At 36.6% G+C, this 23299-nt stretch overlaps 2 protein-coding genes across 6 annotated transcripts in view; one reads left to right on the top strand and one right to left on the bottom strand.

The window, feature by feature from the left end:
* MBP (myelin basic protein) overlaps positions 1-3701 on the top strand; it is an 88310-nt gene extending 84609 nt beyond the window's left edge. For both annotated transcript variants that reach the window (XM_069853293.1, XM_069853292.1), the window contains 2 exons: positions 135-260; positions 2757-3701. In XM_069853293.1, coding sequence (XP_069709394.1) covers positions 135-260; positions 2757-2813 — 183 coding nt within the window. In that variant the 3' untranslated portion in view covers positions 2814-3701. The remainder of the gene's footprint in view (positions 1-134; positions 261-2756) is intronic.
* A 2615-nt stretch (positions 3702-6316) lies between these two features.
* Positions 6317-23299, bottom strand: part of ZNF236 (zinc finger protein 236) — a 73495-nt gene continuing 56512 nt past the window's right edge. For 3 of the 4 annotated variants that reach the window (XM_069853287.1, XM_069853290.1, XM_069853289.1), the window contains 10 exons: positions 22793-22938; positions 21834-22077; positions 21110-21289; positions 20782-20934; positions 19864-20054; positions 18123-18254; positions 16183-16380; positions 12879-13008; positions 8656-8832; positions 6317-8223 (listed from right to left, as the gene is read on the bottom strand). In XM_069853287.1, the coding sequence (XP_069709388.1) occupies positions 8096-8223; positions 8656-8832; positions 12879-13008; positions 16183-16380; positions 18123-18254; positions 19864-20054; positions 20782-20934; positions 21110-21289; positions 21834-22077; positions 22793-22938 (1679 nt within the window). In that variant the 3' untranslated portion in view covers positions 6317-8095. The remainder of the gene's footprint in view (positions 8224-8655; positions 8833-12878; positions 13009-16182; positions 16381-18122; positions 18255-19863; positions 20055-20781; positions 20935-21109; positions 21290-21833; positions 22078-22792; positions 22939-23299) is intronic. The other variant, XM_069853288.1, reaches the window with a different exon arrangement.

Here is a 23299-nt window from a genome sequence, read left to right as displayed (position 1 = left end):
AAAATATTGTTTTATTCCAACAGCTTTAAATTTCTCATTTGAGCATTATATTCCAGTGTTTACAATGATTACAATGTGCATATGGTAATCTGGATGTGATTATTTGCTATATATATTAAAATCTTCCTTTGCAGGGTGGTGAAGGACACAAGCCAGGATATGGAGGAAGCGGAAAATTCTACGAGCATAAATCTGCTCACAAGGGACACAAAGGATCCTATCATGAGGGCCAGGGCACTCTTTCCAGAATCTTTAAACTGGTAATGTACAATTGAACTTGCTATAAGTACAAAAAAATGAATCCAGGAAAGAGAGAAGCCAAACCTCTCGAGGATCTGCCACGTTCGGAACAACCACATTTCCTTAATGCTTCTGAAGGAACTAGGTTTGCAAGGATAAATCAAAAGGGTATCCCATGGCCTAGTAACTACTTACATGATAGGAAACAAAGGTAAAAGTACATAGTCAGTTGTTACCTTCTGGAAAGAAGGTAAGTCCACGAAGTCCCACAAAGACTTGCACCAAGACCTGTGCTGTAACTAAACTCACAAATGACTTGGAAGGCAGAAGATGGATGAGGTGACACGGCTTTGCCGCTGCTGCTAGGTTATTTACCACAGTGAAAATGGAAGTGAACCAATAAGCTGCAGAATGGTAGCACAAGGCAATATTGGACAAATATTTGGTTAAGATGCAAGAACAACTTGAATAGTCCCTGCTTGCTCCCACCCCAGGTGGAAAACCTCCTACAATATGCCAGGGCAGTGATTTGTGGCATCACATAGTTGGGCAAGTTAGAAAACCATCGTATGAAAAATAATTGTTTGGACAGATTATCTTTGATCTGGTTCAGTCCCCCATTGAGTCACCGCACAGCCCCACCAACACAGCTAATAAATGAAAACAGAACCAGGCAAAAAGTCAGTTGTGAGGATTTTTCACATTTTTTGCCAGGAAAAAGACATGAAAAGCACATTATATCCACTGGCAGCCACTTTAACTAAGAATGTATTTTTCCTCAAAGATAGTGAAGCATCCTCAAGTAACAAATCGTCTAACAAAATTCACATATGAAGAATAGAATCAGCAGTAATCTTAACTTCAAGAGGGAAGATGGGAGATCCCATTAGCAGAGCAGATCATCTCAGACTCTTATTTCTCTTACTCTCCAACAGGAGACACCACAGCACCACCACCTGTAGCAAAAATACATGTTTATCTCTTACATAGTTTAGGGTACATAGCTTCCATTGTAGAGCTGTTTCTCAAACACATGCAGCACCAAGTGACAGCCTGCAGAATTCAAGGTGATATTAGGAATTCTTACATTGCAATCTGAAGTAAAGGAATGAGCTCTTCAGAGGCCTAGGTAAAAAAAAAAAAACAAACCCAAGACCAAACAAACACTGCCCCCCTGCATTTAAGTTTAACGTTCACTGTGCACTTGCAGCTTTTCAGTGTTCAGATCAAGAGTTCCATTGCTATATACTGACATCCGTAAAACTTCTTTTGAACACCTGAAAATATCTGATAAACTCTCCCAAACGCTAACATTCTCCCATGCATAACCAACACAACTATTTTAGCTTTGATATGCATGTATTCGATCATATACATATACCAGTTCTATTTGTTAGACAGCTTTTTCCAGGCCATTGTAACTTTCATAACTCATATCAGAGCTTTTTCAGCCCCATTTGATTTAGACCCACTGATTATGAAGGAGACATTAATAAATACGTCTATATATAGTCTCATAGTCTTTCACAATTCAAAAGTTATCCATTTTTCAAGATTATTTGAAATAAAGAAAGCCAACTACTTAATGGATTACACTAAATTTTCCTTGAAACACTTCAGTAAAACTAAGGAAAGAGCACTGAAAGATGAATATAAACAAAGAAAACAAAGTACACATATGCCTAATTTTTCTGAAGCAAGCGGTTCAGTCATCAACTGGTTACAGTGACAAAGTACAAAGTTGCTAAAGCCTTAGGAAAAGATATCCAGTTGGTCTAATCTTAAATTCCAGAAATGAAATGCCAAAATTTCAGCTTGGATCATCTTTCCTATAAAAATTGCTGTATGTTTTTTCTCAGTCACAGATTTATGAATTGCCACAGGTCTGGGGTTTTAGGATTTATTTTGCGGGGGTTGTTTTGTTTGGTTCCAGCTCCTCCCAGTTTGATGTTTTCTTGTTATTTGTAAAACTAGGCCAGGCTTCAGTATTTATATTTTCTTAGTTTTTTCCTATATTAGGATCTAAGCCTTCCATACAAGACTGAAGTTATGATCACATTAACAATTCGCCCCAATAAATACTACAGAATTAAATTATTGTATTTCAGTCCTTTCAGACATGACACTATCACAACTTGTATGCAAGGCTTGCAGTTCTTTGGTTTGGTGTTAGGGGAGTTTGCTTGGTTTTTTTTAAAATATAAAAAACCAGTTTAGGGTCAACGATAAAAACGAAAATTTCCAAGTAAATAAATTGCACTTACAAATTCATGAGATACCGCCTAGCCCTGTATGAAAGATTCAATGCAAATAAATCAATCCTGTGTAAAAATATATAAACAGCAATCATCTCTCTGAAAATTCCAGTAATATTCAGCAATATTCTAGAGGCCACTGCAAGGCATTTTCACTGGATAATATTTTAAATTGTTGTACTACAGACTGATGTTTTTCAATTTGTTTTCTCAAATACACAGTACCTTTTAATGGACTTAACTCTGTTCTTCCCTCCACAGGGAGGCTCTGGGTCCCGACCTGGATCACGGTCTGGTTCACCAATTGCTAGGCGCTGAAGCTTTAAGATGCCATCCAAAGATCATGTACTCTGCTTCATAATGCAACTGCCTTAAAATTAATAACCTCTGCAGCAATTACCTATAGATAGATGCAATCCATTAGTTGATGCCAATTAGGTTCTGCATGCAGTAGATGACACAAACTTCTATTGGCAATCCCTGACCAACAGTTGAATGAAAGGAACACAAAAAGTAGCTTTACTACATGTTTTCCTTATTTTATATGAAGTAACAGGATCTCTGACTTTACTCATTTTTCTTCAGGGTGCCCTAACTGTATGCTGGACTTCATTATTTCTCCCAAGCATCTAATTTGAGCTCAAGTCTTCTGGTTTTGTTTTAGCAAACATCAGAATTACAAATAAAGACCTAACATCTTGGATACTGAGCACTGCTGTAATGAATTACTGAGACACTGCTGCTAAAAAAAAATTCCACCATGTGCAGAAGTTGTAAGGACTGTTTATCCAAATACCTTTTTTGATTTGGTTTTTTTTTTGTTTTTAATCTTCCTTCTCTCACTCACAGAATAATTCATTTTTATAACAGGATTAGGCAGTCACAGAAAGGTTTACCAAACATTGGGAGTTCAAGGTATGTGAAGTGTGGGAGGGGGCAGATGTTGTAGAATCAATAAGATGCAGAGCAATAGCAATAAGGAAATTCTTTCCATACCATGAATTGCTCATCGCATCCAAACCATTAGAATTCAGAGCAGATGAGGGAGAGAAAGAGGATTTCAAATTTGAGTTAGACTAATGTTAAGAAACACGGGATATTCCCAAAAAAAGAAACATCTAAGATTGCACAAGTGACCACTGGACATCACTGGTGCTTCACTTAAACTCTGCTGCAACAGCATTAACTTTGCAGTACAATAAGTAAGTTAAAAAAATATAAAAGCAAGTCTAATTTCTGAAAGAGAGCCCTTCAGTACTGGTATCACAGATAGTCCTGCACATCTAGCATAAGCATTTCAAATCTTTCTCTTGGTATTGCAGCAGTGTTACATTTCATCAGCTCACCTTTTGCTTGAGTAACACCTGGATGCCTTTCAAGGGCAGTGCACAAAAGCAAACTCATAGTAAACTACTGTGAACATTTAACTGTTGTACTGTAGTTGCCTTATAGAAATAAATTATAGTTGCGTTAGATTTAGATATTAATTGCTCACAAATTACTAAAATGAATACGTGGCAATGGTACTTCCAACCACACTTAGGGAAATAAAAGGCTCTTCTGAATTGCACTGGTTTATTACTTAAACTTACCATTTCTTCAAGCTGTCAAAATGTCTGATTAATTATTTTCTTCTTTTAGTTTTAGCTTACGCATTGTAGACTACAGTTAATGCTTCTCTGGCTGAAACTGCATTCCTAATAAGTGTCCTGTAAAAGTTACTATAAATATGTATGTTAATTGCATTTCACATCTAAATCTATTGTAGGTTTAAATCGGTGTCCATTAATATGAAGCAATGAAAGATGAAAGGATAGGAAATACCTAGAGACTAAAGAAAAAAAAAACCAACACCAAAACTATTAAGCATACACACATGTATTACATCTTCTATTACCTACATCGGTTGCTATGTGTATTTTTCTATTGTAGCTTCATTCAGACATATACTCTGCAACCTAATAGTTGATTTAATTAGAATACGTATTGTTCTTATAGGAACATAGCTTTTAAAAATATTCAATATTGAAATAAAGTAATCAACTTGAAATGAAATGTGGACAAGTTTCGTCTTTTACAGAGAAGTTCAAAGATCCGCTTTTTGTTTTTTCACAACTTAGGAATCATGTTCAGATGCTAGAAAATGACTAGTTCAGACACTAGTCATTTCATGTTCAGATACACTTTGGGACCAAGTACTCAGTTGCCTACACACAAGCTTCTAGTGACATTGTTAGTGACTGAGCATGGCCCACAAGTCTGACCATGAGACAAGATTTATGGGAGGTCAGCATCTCTGTGGAGTGGCAGCTAAAGGCAGGGGTATAGTGCAAGGCATAAATATACAGAGAATGAAATCCCACTCTTCATAAGTAAGCACAGCACAGAGTGTCTTCTTTGAGAGCATGTGTAAAAATCAAGTTGGTTTTTTTTTAAAGCAGCTTTCAAAAATGAGAAAAAATACTTAAAAAAACCCCCTGAGAAATAAATCTTTCAAAATACTGCACTGTAGAACTACAGAACTTATCCAAAGTTTCTTCCTTGCCTTCACCACCTTGCTTTCCCCTCAGTCATCTTTTCCAGAGGCTGGAAGTGGCTTTTTTGGATTTACTTCCTACAGAAGAAAAGGTATGGTAATTTAGAGCATTATTCTAGCAACACAAGTCTCTCAAAAGAGATGAAAACTTACGACTGAAATTTATTCTTTTAATTACTCGCTAGTAGTTTAGCTCAAAAACCCAGCATTTCAAGGCCTACTTGATTTGTAATCTATTTTTCCTGAAACAAGAATGCAAAACCAGTACTACGAGTGTGTCATTTCTGGTACTGAAGGAATGGATATAAATGGATATAAATACTTGAGCAGACAAGTCAAAAAGCCCGAGGCTAGCATAAGCCTACCACTGCATGCAACCAGAAAGAAGAGGTATTCCTAAGCACTATTCATCGCCCCACTATACCATAAGACTCTTCAAACAGGCCTTAGAACAAGAGTTCTTTCTGCTTCCTAAAAAAGCCCACATCTACTTCAACATTGCTTTTGAAATCAGCATACTGGTTACTGTATTTGTACTGAGCATGAACTCAATCTTAACAAGGAACCTGGGTTCTGATAAGCGCTATGTCAGGATATCTGAGAGTGAATTGGGTAGTTCATGGGGGTGGAAGATGCAGAGAAGCAAATCAAATACCATGTTGCAAAAAAGGTTCTTTAAAAGTCTGTTTACTGTAACTGCCAGGACTCCAAGTGCTCCAGGAGGAGTAAACCAAATTCAGGAAAAACATCGGGTGACTCCATAACTCACTCACACGGCTTATTTAACACTTCTAAGACTTACGCCACACACATTGCCTCTAACGGAGACATAATACTTTGAGAAGTGGCCATTTAAAAATCGTGTCTCTGTACTCACAAGATCTGCTTTTAGCACGTGGTCACTGAGTATCAACCACTACCACTGCTCACATGCTGGCAAAGCAATCACAGGCAGAGCAGACTGAACATTTTGCAGCGTTCAGAAATCACATTCCTATTATGAAGGATGGATCTGCATCACAATGAGCAGCTGTAAATCAGCTTCTGTCAAACTGTATTGCGCAACCTCTGGAAAGTGTGATCCCCTATGCAACAAATCAACTCCAATCAACCTTGCTGTGCACTCAGACAATATTCTCTGAAAGACCAGGGAATGGGGTTTATACACGGTACACACAACACAGTATATTTTACTGTATTATTACCAGTAAACAGGTAAACAAATGCCATGAGGCCAGCTGCCTTCAGACAATTGCAAATTATAATGCGTTTCTTAATGAAACACTAGCAGACTGTCTGGAAGACAAGGCACTGCTAGAAGAACTTCATATACATCCTTTACGTACAATACTGAGACACACACCTCTGGTAAATGGGAGTTTTCACAATTTCCTAGAATCCAGAATCAAATGCTTAAAAAAATACACAAAACAGAATTTGGAAAAAAACCCAATATTATTTGACATGTTTTTGAATTAAATATTCCACATAACAAAAGTGTTATTTCCATGTCACTGACTATATTACTTATATACATATGCCAAAGAGTTAACAAAAAATTTGAGAGATGCCCTATCAAAACCAACAGTGACTTCTTGCTTCAGCAATCTGAAATAACTAGTTTGTATCATAGACAAAGTATAGACAATATTTACAGAAAAGGGCTTTTTGGATCCGAGAGCAATTACTTTCAGAAGGCAAATTAAAATCCACCTTTTTAATATAGTACAGCAAATCCACCGCTGATCTAGAAGTATTTGTGGCAAACCGAAAAGATGAACATCCTGCAACGGGAATTCATATTTACAAAATATACTGATCAGCCACACAGAGGCTCATATAACTTTAAATACATATATATACATACAAGCACACATATATATATATCTATATATATGTAACATATAAATAAAAATCAAAAGAACAAGGTAAAAATAAGAAGAGAGCTTCTGTCTTTGGAATGTCTAAAAGATGACTGATTTTACTCCAGTGTTTCTTTGTTATGAATATACTTAACAAGTGGCACCCTTCAAAGCGTTACTTCGTCAACAAGGTAGTTTTCTGAAACAATGGCTTAAACAACAACAAATACAATTAACATTTTTCCAAAGTCCACAAAGAAAATGAGGAATTTACAGATTTGAAATAATAACTTTTTACAGCACTGGGGAATACAGTATAATATAGGCGACCTAGTGTGCATGTAACTTTCTCACTGCTAACACAATTTCATGTTTACTTCCCAGATTTAGTATATGGCTGTGATTTCCACAGATACTGAGATATGCACCTGCTGATCCAATACAGCAAACACAGAAGAAGAGGCTTTCATTGGAACCTCTTCTAGTTTAGATTCTCTTGAAATAATTACTGCTGAGTTTAAAATCTCAGACTTTTAATGTGAAAACTAACAACTAACTGTCTCTGCGGTTGGAACGAAAATGAACGTGCTCCCTCTCAAGACTTTAACTTAAGAAAAGCCATAAGTTCATGGCATTTTATTTTTTTTCAACAAATCCTCAAAACCTACCAAAAAAAGCTTAAACCAGAAAAAACAGTATTTTCCTGTGCCTTGTAAAAAACACAGAACCCCAAACTATTTTATACTGCATGACTCTACTCTGTAACATTGCTTCCAACCTCAATTATTTCTTTAAACATGTAAAAAAGAAAGCTGACAACAGTTCCATGGTTTTTCCATGAAATTGTACTTCATCGCCTTTAAAAATGGGAATCATTCTATTCTGATATAAAGTTCCAATTTATTTTTCAAATAGATATACTGGCTGTGAATTAGAAGATGAAACTGTACACAGTATTACCTGAGTTCATTGATTCACAGACAAGTTAGCACGGATTAAATGTTTTCCCAATATTCCTCTACAAGCTTAAAAAGAGAACGATTCTTTTAGGTATTGTTTGTAAATAATTAAAAGACTATAATATATTACTCTATTGTTAATATTTTCAATGTTTGAAGCTTCAACTGTAAAAATCCACCTTTTACTTTTCTGAAAACTTGATCTGAGTCCCAGAAACACTTTAGCTTTCAAACTGTAAGGCGTCATCGAAAAACATTGCCTAGACTTTGCCACTCATTTGAAGATTCTTGTACCACTTCTTCTAAATTCAGAGCACGACTAATATCTTCTCCTTCTTGTTCCTGATGACTGGCAGGCTCTTGTACAGGACCTACGAAAGTACAAGGGGAAAAAACAGCTTAGTATTATTTGATGTCAAGCGTAAGAAAAATGAAAGTTCAGCAATTGGGATACATGGGTCATTCTGGAAAATCACACAACTACTTTACATTCTCTAAATTCATTAGGCACTCTTTGAAAAGATTAAAAACATATAATAAAATCCCTTATTTTCCTCTAATAGTTCTTGAATCTGCTGCTTCTGTACTACAGAGCTCCACATAGAAAACAAGGAGCCATAAACAGTAACCAATGTCTGCTTCAACCTGCATTTTGGGTTGCATGTTCAACTACTAGTTCATCAACTCTGGTCATCAGCTATTAGTGCCTAATTGCTCAAAAACTTCAGGGAAGTGTTTTGTGCTTTCCTAGTAAAGGACATGGCTTCCTGCACTCACCATTACTATCACTACACGCTACATACCAGTGTAACCATGAGCCCGTTTCATATGCAGTTTCATATTGCTTTTCTGTGTAAATCCCATTGCACAGTAATCACATTTATAAGGCCTCTCTCCTGTGTGCTTTTTCATATGGACTTGAAGAGCACTCTTCTGGTTAAAAGCCTTTTCACATAGCGTACATTGAAATGGCCGTTCCCCTTAAAAAAGAGAAAAACATTGTAATTTCTCATTTCAGTAAAAACATACAGTTCAGAATTCAGTAAAAATCATCAAGATGACCTAGAAATTGAGTAGACGTGATCTATTTCCTTGAGAAGTTTTCAAAACAATGCTATAGCTCCTATCATCATCAAAACATCTCACATTAAATATCAGAATATTTACATAAGTCCTAAACCACTTATATTGTTACCTACCCTATCCAGTTATTATCTTAGTAATTTATTTAGTAGAGGTGTAAAGAAGTCTACCAGTTTTGACTTTTCTATACTCAAGCAGACCATCACCTTTTTACGTTGTTTACAAATAATGTAGACAAAGCAAGACTCTAGCATTAACATAGTTGATGTCTGGAAGAATCTAGAAAGTCAAATGTGTTAAACAATATATAGTTCTACATATGACCTGTGTCCTTCTATGCTAATAGCTACTAGTGATTCCCATATCTTACCACAGCAGGCATGTTCTTCCAAATCTGCCAGGAGACTACATTTCTAAATTTAAACTCAGAAACATATTCACTATAAAAATATCTGAAAATTTTAGAATATCTACTTCGCCTCAACACTCGATACCACAACCTCCAACATCAACACAATTCACATCGCTGTGTGTCATTAAGGCCTTCTAAAAGCACTTTCTGAGCTTATAATACACTTCGATAATTAGCACAGTGTAGCACAAACAGGAGAAGAAAAATTTTTCCACAACTTTCTTTAAAGAAGCAATTTCTCTCTTCCTTCAACACGTGTATGTTCATGTCCCCACGCACATTGTAGCTTCCATATTGAATCCAACTTCTCAGTCAATAAAATGTCCTTTAAAACACAAGTGATCTTTCTGCTTTTGTTAACAATGATAATACTAGCTTGAAGTGAAATCTCTGTTTCCTCAGATACTTTTGACCCTAGGTTTTCCATTCTGCTAAGATGAACAGACTTTTTTTGGTGTTGTGTAATGGATTACCAAGTGGCTTTTTTGGTAGAAGCACCTGCTTCTTTCCAATTTTGACAACGTTTCTCCAAACTGCTCGTCACTGATAAGTCTGAAAGTACAAATATTTAGAGCTATTAAGAGAAACAACGTGTTTTCCTTCTAGCCAATGATTCAGTAGGTATTGTTCATTAGAAATGGTTGAAAATGTTTAATCAAGACAGGAATCACAAACTCTTTCTCACAGACAAGGATCATGCCTTTAGGAAAGCAAATCAGTTTAGACTTCGTCTTTCCTATCATAGTTAAAGAATTATAGAATCACTAGGTTGGAAAAGACCTTTGAGATCATCAAGTCCAACCATACCTGTCCACTTCTAAATCATGTCCCTGAGCACTTTGTTTACCCATCTTTTGAACACTTCCAGGGACAGTGACTCTCAATCACCTTCCTGGGCAGCCTGTTCCAGTGCTTGATAACCCTTTTGGTGAAGAAATGTTTCCTATTGTCCAATCTGAACCTCTCCTGGTGAAGCTTGAGGCCATTCTCTCTTGTCCTAAAACAGCACCCATCTAAACTTCTGTGCACCACATTTTCACTCTTTTTCTTAAAGAGATTTTTAAAAGAACATTCTCTTCTCAAAGAATGACAGTCATGTGGATTGACTTGCTGTTTCAACAATGTCAGGCAACAGTAATTTAGCAAGGATTATTTGTGGGCATTCCTAGCACACAGGCACCCAAGCTGAAGGAACCTAAAAATACCTAGAGGATTTACTGAGTACATAAAATCCAAAGAATTTTTCCTATGATGGTGCAGATTTATGAGAAACAGATGCATAAAGGGATTCTGTTCTGTTTCCAGCCTTCTTGAAGTGCTCTGTATCTATTACAATAGGCAGTATAAATCAAAGCAAGGAAAAAAAAAAAACAAACTGGTCGTCTTTCCTGCTTTCAGATTCATTTGTGAAACTTTTAACTAGAACGTCACATTTTAAAAATTCTGTATGATTTAAGTCAGTTTTGCAGAAAACAAATCATTCTGGAATTCTAAAGACTTTTAGTCTCCTTAGATTTTAACTCCTGCCTCTTCTCCTACCCCTGATATAGCCAAAATATTCCTTTCTACCACAGTAACCACAAAGCAACTTGGCTCTCCTTCATTTTTACTCTCACGAGGAACAGTCACAATTTTTCTTGGGGCAGGGCATGGAGGGAACAGAAGCATAAGCAGTCAGCCCACTAGATGAGAATACAACGGGTCAGCAGAGATCCCCTGACATATAAAAAGAGCTCTAATATATCAGATAAGTTTCCTCCTATACTCAGACGAGAGACCACCTTCAACCAGCCGGTATGAACACCACTTATAAAGCATCATCCACACCTATAGTAGGGTAACTGCAACTAGTGGCGATCCATCAGCAACCAAAGCTGCTAACTGACAAATGGCTGCAAATACCCATTACCCTTATTACTCAAGGGTTATTGCTTATCTACCAGAAGTTAAGTTTTGCTGGAAGGGGATGATTCAGTCCACTAATACAAAACTGTACCCTATTGCGCTCGCACTGAAAACTTCCCCTTCTGTTACAATACTCTCTGGTTGCCATAACCAATACATATCACGCACACGGTGGTATTTCACAACTTGATACATCAGGAGTCCCAGCTCAGCAACCTCCCACGTTCTTTGTCTGCTTTTTTTATACCCAGTACCTCCCCTATCTATCCGTGCCTTCCCACTGCAACAGCTCTAAGCCTGCCCTAGGATTCCCAGATCTCAGAACTTCTTAGCAAAGGCACTCAAATCATAAATTTCCAAGTTCATGAATCCTCTCTGTCCAACCTCCTATCCTTTCCTGCTAAAGAGTTTGCAGCAACTGAATGAAACATGGAACAAACATGAGAGAAACACCTGGGACCTCTCTGCCTCTCAGGTGCCTAGCAAACTCTACCAGTCCAAAGCTCAAACACCCCATGTGTAAATGAGGTGCAACAGTGCTTGTAATCACTGCCCCTGCTTTAAGTCTGAGAGTATACAAACCATGTGCTGAATTAGGCAACCGGAATGAGCCAAATTAATTTTACCAGAACAAATAAAATGCCACAGTAGGCTGCACATTGTATAGGCCTAATCTAGTTAATCCACAAACACTTGGAATCACGGAATAATTATTCTCCAATGCTGCTTCTTTTCCATGGTAAAACAAGAATCAAACTACATTCACTCCTTTTTAAGTTTCATGATACACTGCAGAAGCCAGGGGTTGTTCAGCTTGGAGGAGAGAAGGCTCCAGGAAAACCTTATTGTGGCCTTACAATACTTAAAAGGAACTTAGAAGAAAGATGAGGACAAACTTTTAAGCAGGGCCTGTTGCAACAGGACAAGAAATAATAGTTTTAAATTAAAGGAGAGTAGATTTAGACTAGATATAAGGGAGACAGTTTTACAATAAGAGTGATGAAACGCTGGAATAGGTTACTCAGAGAGGTGGTGAATACCCCATCCCTGAAAATATTCAAGGCCAGGCGGGACAGTGCTCTGAAGAACCAGGTCTAGTTGAAGACATCCCTGCCCATTGCAGAAGGGTTAGACTAGACAATCTCTAAGGGTCTTTCCCAACCTAACCTAATGATTCATTATCTAACAATAACTTTTCTATAATGCTACTGCTACATGGGAAGTTAGAGCTATTTCCTAGACTGTGGCAATCTTAAGCTTCCAGCTTCATTTACTTTTTTTCTCCTCTGCCTATCTTTCCTGGAAACCCTTTTATCATCTATTATTCATAAGAAAACAGCACATCACCTTAGATATAGACTGAAACTCCACCATATTAAGTGCTTCATCAAAAAAAAGAGCAAAGCAACAGATCCTACCTTTAAGAACTTGCCATAAACATAAAAGAAATTAATAGAAAGGCATGTTTCTCATTTTAATTTCTAAAGTCTTTGTGTCAGAAATTTACTTAGTTTTTTTTAAGCTTAAGTTGATATTTAAATGCAGATACTTGAAATCATGAGCAAGGACTCCAAATCAAACACCCATGAGAAAAACTTGTGAGATAAAGATAATTTCTGGAGTTACCTGTGTGGATGCGGCTATGTCTTTCCAGTTGACTCGGCTTAGCAAAAGCTTTTTCACAAGCATCACACTTAAATACTCTAGGCTTCTGGGAACTCAGTGAAGGTCCAGCTTGATGGGTCTGTATGTGTTCCTAAACCAGCAGAGGAAAAAAAAAAATACATTTCAGAAAATTTAAAAAATATTAAGTATTTAACTTAGAAATATAGTTGCAGTTTGAAGACAAAAGCACAGGATCTTAGCAGACAAGCTGGATGAAGATGAAAGACAGCATGTTTTTTTTTTTCCTTTTTAAATTACAGAATCATTCATGTTGGAAAAGACATGTTAAGATAACAAAGCCCAACTGTAAACCTAGCACTGCCAAGTATATGACTAAACTATGTCCCTAAGCACCATATAAATGCCTCCAGGGACAGTGACTCTATCTAAAACTGAACAGTATCTGAGGTGCAGTCTCACCCGTGGTGAGTACAGGGGTATCATCACTTCCCTACTTCTGCTGGCCACGCTATTTCCATAGGAGCCAAGATGCTTGTGGCCTTCTAATAAGCGCGTGGTTTTACTTACCAGCACTTCATAAGGGCAATTTAATCAGTACTTTGTATTTCTGAAAACCTCTGTCAATAACTATACATGGGTTTTTTTGCATACATTAGTCCCATCACTATCTGAAACAAATAAAACAAAAAAAACACACCACAAAACCTGAAATACATTGTTCACTTACAAATATGGATTTTGGATAACTGCACTCTAAGCTAAACGCTTTTTCTTTTTTTAATCCCTCCCTAGTATCTGTCTCCCCTCCTTGCCTGACAGGTATTCCTACTCAGCACCTAAGTACCATTGTACAGCTCTCAGAGGGAACTACCACAACAGACACACGCAGCAGCACAGTGTCAACGTGCAAATAGAAACACTTCACAATTAACTCTTAAATTAATAACAATAAAATTTTAAAAAAATCACTAAGGTTCTTGCAGGTAAGAAAGCAGAATGAGGGTATGACACATTATCTTTATGAACAGTTCTACTGTCTGCGTCTTTAATTCACAAATGGTAGGCCCAGAAGTCTAGCCAATTTGAAGGAGTATCTTATGTTATCTATTAACTCTTTTTTCATAACTTTTTATTAATAGCAAGATACGATTCAGATTATAAAAGAAATCAAATACAAACACACTTAATTTAAAGATCTAATCAAGAACGGTATGTGAAACAGCACCGTACTTTACCTCTTTCTAAAACATGTGTAGATTTTTCTTTCCTAGGCTATTCATTACAGACTGAAGACTATTAATTAGTCTTTCCCACACCTAAACAGTAAGCCTTCTTAAAGTCTATGAAGTCCTGTTCCTCACTTCACGAACTGAAGCAAACTGCATCTGCAGAATTTATTTTCAATAGAAAATCAGCAAGACCGTTACAGGAAAGAATATTATCACACTAATTATAATAATATAGTATTATAGGAAAATAATAAAAGGTCTTCTCAGAAAATCACAGGAGCTTCATAAACCACTGCTTAGTTGGAAATGAATCAAGTCTTTTGCTTTTATCTTCTTCATTACCTCCTGAAGCATTGAAAGGATGGAAGCAGGCTATGACGTACTCCAGAAAAATTACCTGAAACTGGCTGCTTCTTTCTGTCCACCACCAAAAAAGACCCTATCTAAAACAACAAAAAACCCCACCCCCAAACCCCAACAACCTCCCCGCTCCATCTTCTCCTTGAAAGCATCCACATAGCCACCATAGAACTTCCTCTATCGTCTTTCTCTGCAGGAAGTCTCTGATGCAATTCTGTTCCACTGATCTGCCAATTCCTTATACTTTTGCTGTACAATACATGCTTTTGAAAACAGTTCATGGGAATACAATGCTTTAAAGTACAAGCACCTCTTTATAGCCATACTTAGTATTTCTTTGATTGTTCATTTGTTTTACAAGTTTATTTGTGGAATTCTCCTATTTTTCAGATAGGAAGTATCTTGGAGTCCCAAATGAACATTAACAAATTAAAAAATAAGACTAGGAGAAGAGGAGACTGAAGGAAGACCTCATTGTGATTTACATCTTTTGATCACCCTTAGACTTACAGCAACTTCATTCCTGCCTACGTGAAAAAGCAATAAAGGATAATAATCCAAAGGCCATACTAGGGTAGGAATTCTCCTTGTTGTATTTTTAACCTGGCTCCAGTATATAATAGAAATCAAGCTTTAATTATTAAAAAAATGTAATACCAGCCAATTCTTAGAAAACAAATTGAAGAGAGAATGATATTTGGGGTTTTGTTATCATGACTTAAGGAATATAATTATCAATACTCTATTTATTTTTTTTCCCCTGGAAAATTTCTCCTAAGCCAGAGGTTAACAGTTTCATAACGCCCCATTTTGTGACAGTTTCCCATGGACCAACGGTCTAGTTGACACACACGTTCACTCCAAGGTGGTGAACTTCACACACTGGATATATTTCCTAAAAATACGATACTAAAGTGAAAGGAAATCCTTTTAAAAGCTTTCCTAAGAGTTACTTAACACATTGCCTCTGGCTCCAGATGTTTCCTGCTATAAATTCTGGTAGAGTGGCAAAGTTATGCTCAAGTTATAATACAGTTTGCTCTCTATGTAAACCACTTCAAATCACTGCCATTAAGTATCTCTCAGAGATAGGATACTAGCCTGGACATACCACTTGTCTAGCTTAGCCCAATATTCCTAATAGGAACATTCTATAATCTAATGAAAAACTTAAACACATAACTAATTTTTTAAAAAGACTTGGAAGCATCAGGTTATTCATAACCTAGAGAAAACTACATGAAAATACCACTAGACAACAGCAATAACATAAGGATATTTAAAAGCTTTAAATGCTTCTTCTACAGATGTCACTTGTACTCAAAAAAGACAGAGCATTTAAAAATGAAACGATAAGAGGGCAAAGCAGATAGCTCATGTAGACTCCAAAAGATTCTGGAAATCAGAATTAGCAGTGATAACATACATAAGCAAATGAAGTAAGTGAAATCTTTTTCTGGCACTATTATTTGCATGACAGGTATTCACATTTTTCATTGTGCATATATGCATTAAAATCCCCTCCATGATCCAGGAAAAAGTCCTCTACCTGTGTATACATTATCACTTAAGACTCGCTCTCTCAGATGCACACCTCTCGTGCAGTGAAAGGAAAGGAAAGGTAAGGGGATAATAGGTACCTTTCATGAATATCACAAAAAAGCCCAAAGGAGAAGAAGGAGCTAACAGAAAAATCAACTCTTATTACCAAATACCTTGAGATGTGTTGCTCGCTTAAAGGCTTTATTGCAGACATGGCAGACGTGTATTCTTTCCTTGCCATGAACCTCTTTACTGTGGTGCATCAACATGGTGGCTGAAGAGAAGGTTTGGCTACACTCAAAGCACTGGTGCACACGACTTTCTTTTTCTGCTTGACTGCTTTTAGTCACATTAGGAGAAACCTCTGTCACCTATAACAAGTTTACAACACGCTGTCAAATCATTTCATAGACACGTTCACAATAGTTTATCCATCAAAATCTACCTCAACATGACCAATTTTTGGAGAGTACTTGCAAGCAATTTACCCACACAAAGGAAATAAGTTGTATGTAAATGTGAACTAGTCTTTCATTGCTATTAGGAACGACACATGTATTGCAAGAAAACAGAACGATTATAATAATGATGATTTAATTCATTTATGCACTATAAGCAGAATGTGTTTGCATCCATATTGTTCTATATTCACTTTTATGTTCCTGAGCAGCTCAGAGGATTCTCACATCGTAATGTTTTTGGCTTTGGATTCTGTTCAGTGACAGAAAACAAATAAATTATCTTTCATTCTACAGGAGGAGAATTTCTTTTTCCTATTTAATCTCTTCGTCAGGAACTCCTATTCATAAGGAAGTAAAGCTCTGAGCTACCAACACGAAGTTCCAGAAGTACTGAAACATAATGAAAAGTTGATAGAATTTGGATGGGTTTGTACTGCATTTTTGTCTTGCTTTAATCAATGAAAATTATTTGGAAATATTTAACTTTCTTCAGAGAAAAGAACACCAAATTCCTTAACTTTATAGATATAAAAGAATCCTGAATATAGTAACCTACAGAAAGAAACACATGAAGATGAAGGAGAGATAAAGGAAGTTGAAATCGGAATTATCCAGGGCAAACTGAACTTGGAAAGATACAGAACACAGAATAAAGATGCAATGCAAAACAATGAGAGAAATAAAAAAAAATCCTGGGTGCCTGCGTACACACATGTGCCTGTGTATTCCCAACTAGCTGGAACCTCTCAGGAAAATGGGGAAATGTTGAAAGGTCAATCAAAACATTCACCATGATTAAATAAAACACAACATTGCAGGGAATGACAGAAAACTGGTTTACATTAGTGTTACCTCTTGACTGTTATCACAATAGCGCTACTCAGACACACAGTCAAACCTCACAAGCGACATTATAATAAGCCCTACGAAACAGCACCCTGAATTCTGAAAGCATATTAAAAGATACAAAATCTAGTTTTAAGTTCAGAAAAATAAGACAGTATGTTCAACTTTTAAATGTCCACATTCAGAATATTTGAACACTAACACTGTTAAAAACTCACACTTACGAGCCTAGGCAAATATAAAAATCATATCAACAAGGTAGTATTAGGAACAGAATAGTTCAAGTTGGAAAGGATGGCTTGAGATCACCTAGTCCGGTGTCCCTAGGGCACACTCCTTCAATCATCTTTGTAGTGCTTCACTACATTTACTCCTGTATATCCACTTCTCTCTTGCACTGGTGGGCCCCCAGCTGGACATGACACTCTCAGATGATTTGTTCCAACCACTACTGAGGGGAGGATCAACCCTCTTGATCAGCTGGCAACACTTTTCTTAATGCATCCCAGGATACTGTTGGCCTTTTCTGCACTGCTGGTTTACTGTCAACGACTTGCCTACCAGTACCCCATGTCCTTTTTTGAAACGCTGCTTTCCTGCTGCCCTCAGTGTGTGCTATTGCATGGGGTTATTCTTCTATACGGAGAAGACTTTACAGTTCCTTATCTTCATGAGGTTCCTGTTGACCCAATACTCCATCCACCCTGCTGAGGTCCCTCTGCATGGCAGGATACAGAGGAATGACTCCAGTATTTTGATTAAATAATGTCCTTTACCCAGAGAAGACAGAAATATATTGTATGTACCTGATATGTTATTTCATCAGAGTTTGCAGATGCGGAATGGGGTGTATGGCTCACCAGTATGACTTGCTGTGAACCTGACCCACTTTGGCTAGTGAGACTGGAATCTGTAAGTATAGCAGGGAACTGCTGACCCTGTCAAAGAGGGGAGAAAAGGGGAAAAAAAGGTACAATAACTATATTTAAAGAGCCAATCGTAGTCACAATTTTTTTTTATATCTCAAAACTATGGTTTTTTTCTTGAAAAAGTCCATTCCAGAATCCTATCTGAACAAATATTACTGTTTTCTCTCCTTTCTTCCTTTCATTTTAAGTGTACCATCTTAAGGTAACAATAGATGGAAGTTCATAAGAGTACATATTTAGGTCTGATTAGTTTTTCCCAGCCTTGCATCAAATGCTGAATGTTTCTGCCTTCTCTTGTGTTTTATTCTTCAGCTGATATTTTCTTTAACCCTTCTGTTCTGCTTTACATCATGGTCTTGCCACAATTATTTCCTTTTTTTGAATCTCTTGATTAAACAGACTTCTAATATACATGAAATCAAGGTACAAAATCACTAATTATGATGCACAATTACTAATATCACCCTACTGCTTCTATTTCTACATTACTGTTAAAGATTTTTCATTTTCCCCAGGAAACACAGTAACATCATTTACTATCAGTCTGTTTATCAAGGTTCCTGCTACACAGACTTTTTGCACATTACTCAAAACAATGTTTCATTTTTATTTATGCCTGTCTTAACATCAGGCATACTGTCTTATTAAGAAACATCAACACTGCCAACTTAAATTATTGCAAAGTCTGAAATGAGACCACACGTTGCTTTGTTAATCTGCGATGTCAGAAATCACAAATGTCACTAGAACTATTTATGAAGACTTTTCTTCCCCCTCCAGAGCAAAACTTCAGAAAGAAGCATATAAACGTTCTCACAAACTCTGCTTCACCAAGTTTAATCACACCTTATGCTAGACAAATAGTCTTTCATTTATATACATTTATGGATTTTAATTTGGGTCAAAGAGTAAGTAAAAAACAATCTAAACCTAGTTCAGCCATGAAAGTAGAAGAAATAGCCCGTGTTTTCACATTTCAAATATACACTAAAATGGCAACCATACAATGACCCTAAATTTTCACTTTCTAGTCTTTCAAGTCTTCTCAGGTGGCTCTTAACACCACAAACAAATGTAAATAATCAAAAATTAAACCAATGCTAAAGCTGCTAGAGAGACAATAGTCCACAGAGCACTACTTTTATAAATCTTCTTATAACACTCCTAGTTATTAAAAACAATTTAATTTAGATTCTGTCCTGTTATTTCCTGTGAAAGGAATGGTCACAATTGATGTTCAACTCTCATGTAAACAAAAAGTAAACGAAAAATTTACTGCACTAAACAATAAAAAGTTTAGGAATACTAAGATATAGTACTGAATACTGACAATGAAGTACACAGTTTAGTTTACCACTAAACTGATCTAAATGTTTGAAACAGTAGAACCTATCTGTTCATTGCAATGAAAAAAAAAAAAGCCCACAAAACCAACAAGCCTGCAAAATTTATCAGTGTTTTTAAGTATTTTATGCTCCTAGATGTCAGTGTGCACACACTGTTGGCAGAAAGAAGGAAAGTTAACAAGACAGAGTTATTTTCTAAGCAAAACCCTTCATCCTTGCCCTGTAAGACAGTAACATTAGCTTAACTGTTAGTTCAGAAAAGCATTTCTTACCTGTGAAGTGATATTAAGTGTAACTGCATCAAGACCACCTGACAACATTCCCTGAGTGTCAGCAAGAGTCAAAGTGACACTACCATCTCCTCCTACTCCTGATGAAGACACCACCAGATTCTGGGCAGAAACCGTAGACTGAGATATAGGTGTTGCTGAAGGAAGGTTTGTTCCAGCTGTTGTATTAAGTTCTGGAAGATATGCAAAAATAGTAAAAAAAAAAAACAAACCACCCAAAAACATTACATATGTAAAATCTTAGACTCAATCTTATTTTAATTTAACTGGATTTCTATCACAAAAGCATACCTTAACATTAAAATCTTACTCTGAGGTAGGCCTCCCCATAAAAGGAGACAGATGAAAGGAAATGGAAGAAGGAGAAAATTAAAGTATGCATAAAAGTGAAAGAAATCTTTATATATCAAGTAGTAAGTCTGTACTAGTGCAAACTGTGGCAATCAGTCGGTGCAACCAATTCTACCTGCCAACTGGATGAAAGCATGAATTACTATATACACATTTGTGAGTATATATAAGTAGACATTCATACACATATTTAAAATATCAAAATTTGAGCACTAGTGCAAATACGATATAACTATTATCATTTGTCTGCAGCAAACATACAGATTTCTTCATCTAATTTACAGAAATAATCCTTCAATATTCCTGTAACTGCTTCAAAGTATTACTTTTAGATATGTCTTCTTGTTTTCATTTGCTTATTACTCAGTGGAGTAAAGCTCATTTAAATTGGCATAACAATTTGAGGCCAGCGAGAAAACACAATAAGCCACATAGTTCCTGAATCATAATGCACAAGATTACACCCTTTCAGATTTAGTTACCTGATCTGACATCTTTTTTTTAACAAAATGTTACTATAGTTAAGTACAAAAAACACAGTATACATACCTGGAGCATTTAGTGAAGTGCTCTGAGAAAGAAGCTGGTCATTGCTTATAGTTAACGTAGCACCTGTAGTCTGGCTGTTGATGGTTGGTGCTGTCAGCCTTAAGCCACTATTCAGATCATTGCCTCCAGAATTATGCTGAATAAGATCTTGGCCTGAAAAGAAATTAGTTCTATTAAAACTGGAAATGTCTCAACTTCTAAAGCTACCGAATATAAAAAACACACCACAGGAAAAGTGTAGACAGTGAAAATACCCTCAAATGCTACTGTAGAGCTACCTTATAAAATGGAGAACCGGTACCATTAAAGATTCATTAAAAACACCAACCAGATATTGTAAGAGTGATTTCTTGAGGACTTCCTGATGAGCTTGTAGTAGTAGAACCCGAAGCATGAGCCAGAACTTGACTCAAACTGGAATTATTTATGGTCAGTGTTATCTCATGTTGCCCGTTTGAAGATGACACCATACCCTGTGAAGTCATAACTTGAGAGATGTCCTGTGCACCTAAATATAAGCAGGTAGAGCAAAGAAAATCCCATGAAAATTCTTTCTTGACATATTCTATTCTTTATAACAGATACAATTTTTAAAACAATTAATACATTATTGTCTAAACTACTATTAAAGACAAAACCAAGGTAAGATGTTAGAACTTGTGCTCTAAAGATGAAATTGCTTTCATACCCAATTTATTCCTCTGCAAGCTAAGAACAAATTTTGCACGTTTCTGTAGCCTATAAATAAATGCCTGTTTTTAGTAGGCATGGTGGTCTTGGGCTGATGGCTGGACTTAAGACCTTAGAGATCTTTTCCAACCTTAATGATTCTATGATTTTAAATGTTCTTTGATATTTTTATTAGACAGTCCACCTTCTGAAAAAAAATCATATTCAAAACCAGTAAAATTAAGTTGTAAAATTTGCTGAAGGTGCTGATATAAGAACTGTACGCTTACTTGGTGGCAGGGGGCAAATTTTTCCTCTGTTTTTTTTAATTATGGTGTTAGCCAAGACATTCAAAGCACAATAAGAATCTTGATGCTGCTTACCATTAGCATTGGTTGTCAGCACAGACTCTTGCTCTGATAGGGATCCTATTGTCACGTTGGCTGAAGATGTTACCGAGGGCTGCAAAGACAGGCCTGATATAGGCTGAATAACCACATTAGCTGGCACTGCATTTTCTGCTGCCTGGAGGGAGGGATTCTGTGGAGCCATACTGGGATCTCCAGTTAACTGTTGAGCAAGTATATTACTCTGCTGTAATGTCTGCTGTAGAATGCTGGGATCAATCTGAAAAGCAAGTTTTCAATCTGATCAACCTGAAGTTAACAAACACGGGTTAAGTCTTAACACAAATCTAGACTTCCGAGGCTTGAATATATATCTTAAAACTTTGCAATTAAACATTTAAACTCATTTTTGCTTAAAAGCATCTGTATACAGCCAGTCTCCAAAGTCACTGTGTCTACAGTCTTCAACTATAGATTCTTCCCTTCCTTCCTTCAGCAAAATGTTTGGGAAATTAAGATTTTTAGTTACTTGTGAGCATGCTGGGCACTAGGCACCCACAATGCTGGCGTTCTGTACTGTCGCAGTGTTGCATGTAAAACTCATCACTGTCTTCAGGTCTTTGAAAGTGAAAAGTCACAGAGCAGAGAGAAGACTGATATCAGAAATTATCTTTTTTTTTTCAGCTCCTAGGGCTCATTAAGTTCTCAGTTCACAGTCAAATATCTGTTCTCAATCATTAAGAACAGATGCCTTAGTCTTCAGGGATGAGTGTTTGGGGACTGGGAGAAACAAAAATAAAACACTTCTTTTTGTTCTAAGCTAAAAACTTCTCAAACAGACTCTGTGCTACTCAACGCAACTCTGAAGTGGGTCTTTCCCCGACCTCAGGGTTGGACCTGGTGACCTCCAGAGGTCTCGTCCAACCTAATGCTTCTGTGAAACTGATTAAATGCAATTTTATACAATTTAAAGCAAGAAACTGTGAGCAACCTACCTGTAACGTTATGTTGTTAATACTGGTGGCATCTATTCCAGAAATTTGAACATTTTGTCCAACCAGATTAGCAGCAAGTTGTAACTGTATTCCTTCAAGAGTGGCCAAGCTACCATCTGTCAAGGACACAGTTAAGTCACCTCCAGCTACCAAAGAAAACAGTCATATTATAATGTTTTTCTTTATCATTAGTGACTGCCTCTTTTAGATTGCTTATTTTTATACATTAAAAAAATACAAAAGCCATACACACACACACACATTCACACATGCTAATAAAATCTGATGCAGATGACTGCACCTGTTTCAAAGCTTCATAAATTCTACACAATTTAAGGATTAATATTATAATTTAAGCACTAGCTAGCATCTTAAAAAACAAGAACCACTTTGGAGTAGCTTTGGAAACCTGGAGAAATGTGGCATAACTTCCCTTGGAGGCTGTGCCACACCTAGATATGAGGAGCATTCACATACGATATGCAAACTCTGAATATATACATGAAA

Source organism: Phaenicophaeus curvirostris, chromosome 3, assembly GCF_032191515.1.
Source record: "Phaenicophaeus curvirostris isolate KB17595 chromosome 3, BPBGC_Pcur_1.0, whole genome shotgun sequence".
NCBI classification, from domain to species: Eukaryota; Metazoa; Chordata; class Aves; order Cuculiformes; family Cuculidae; genus Phaenicophaeus; species Phaenicophaeus curvirostris.
This window is presented reverse-complemented; position numbering and strand designations above follow the sequence as displayed.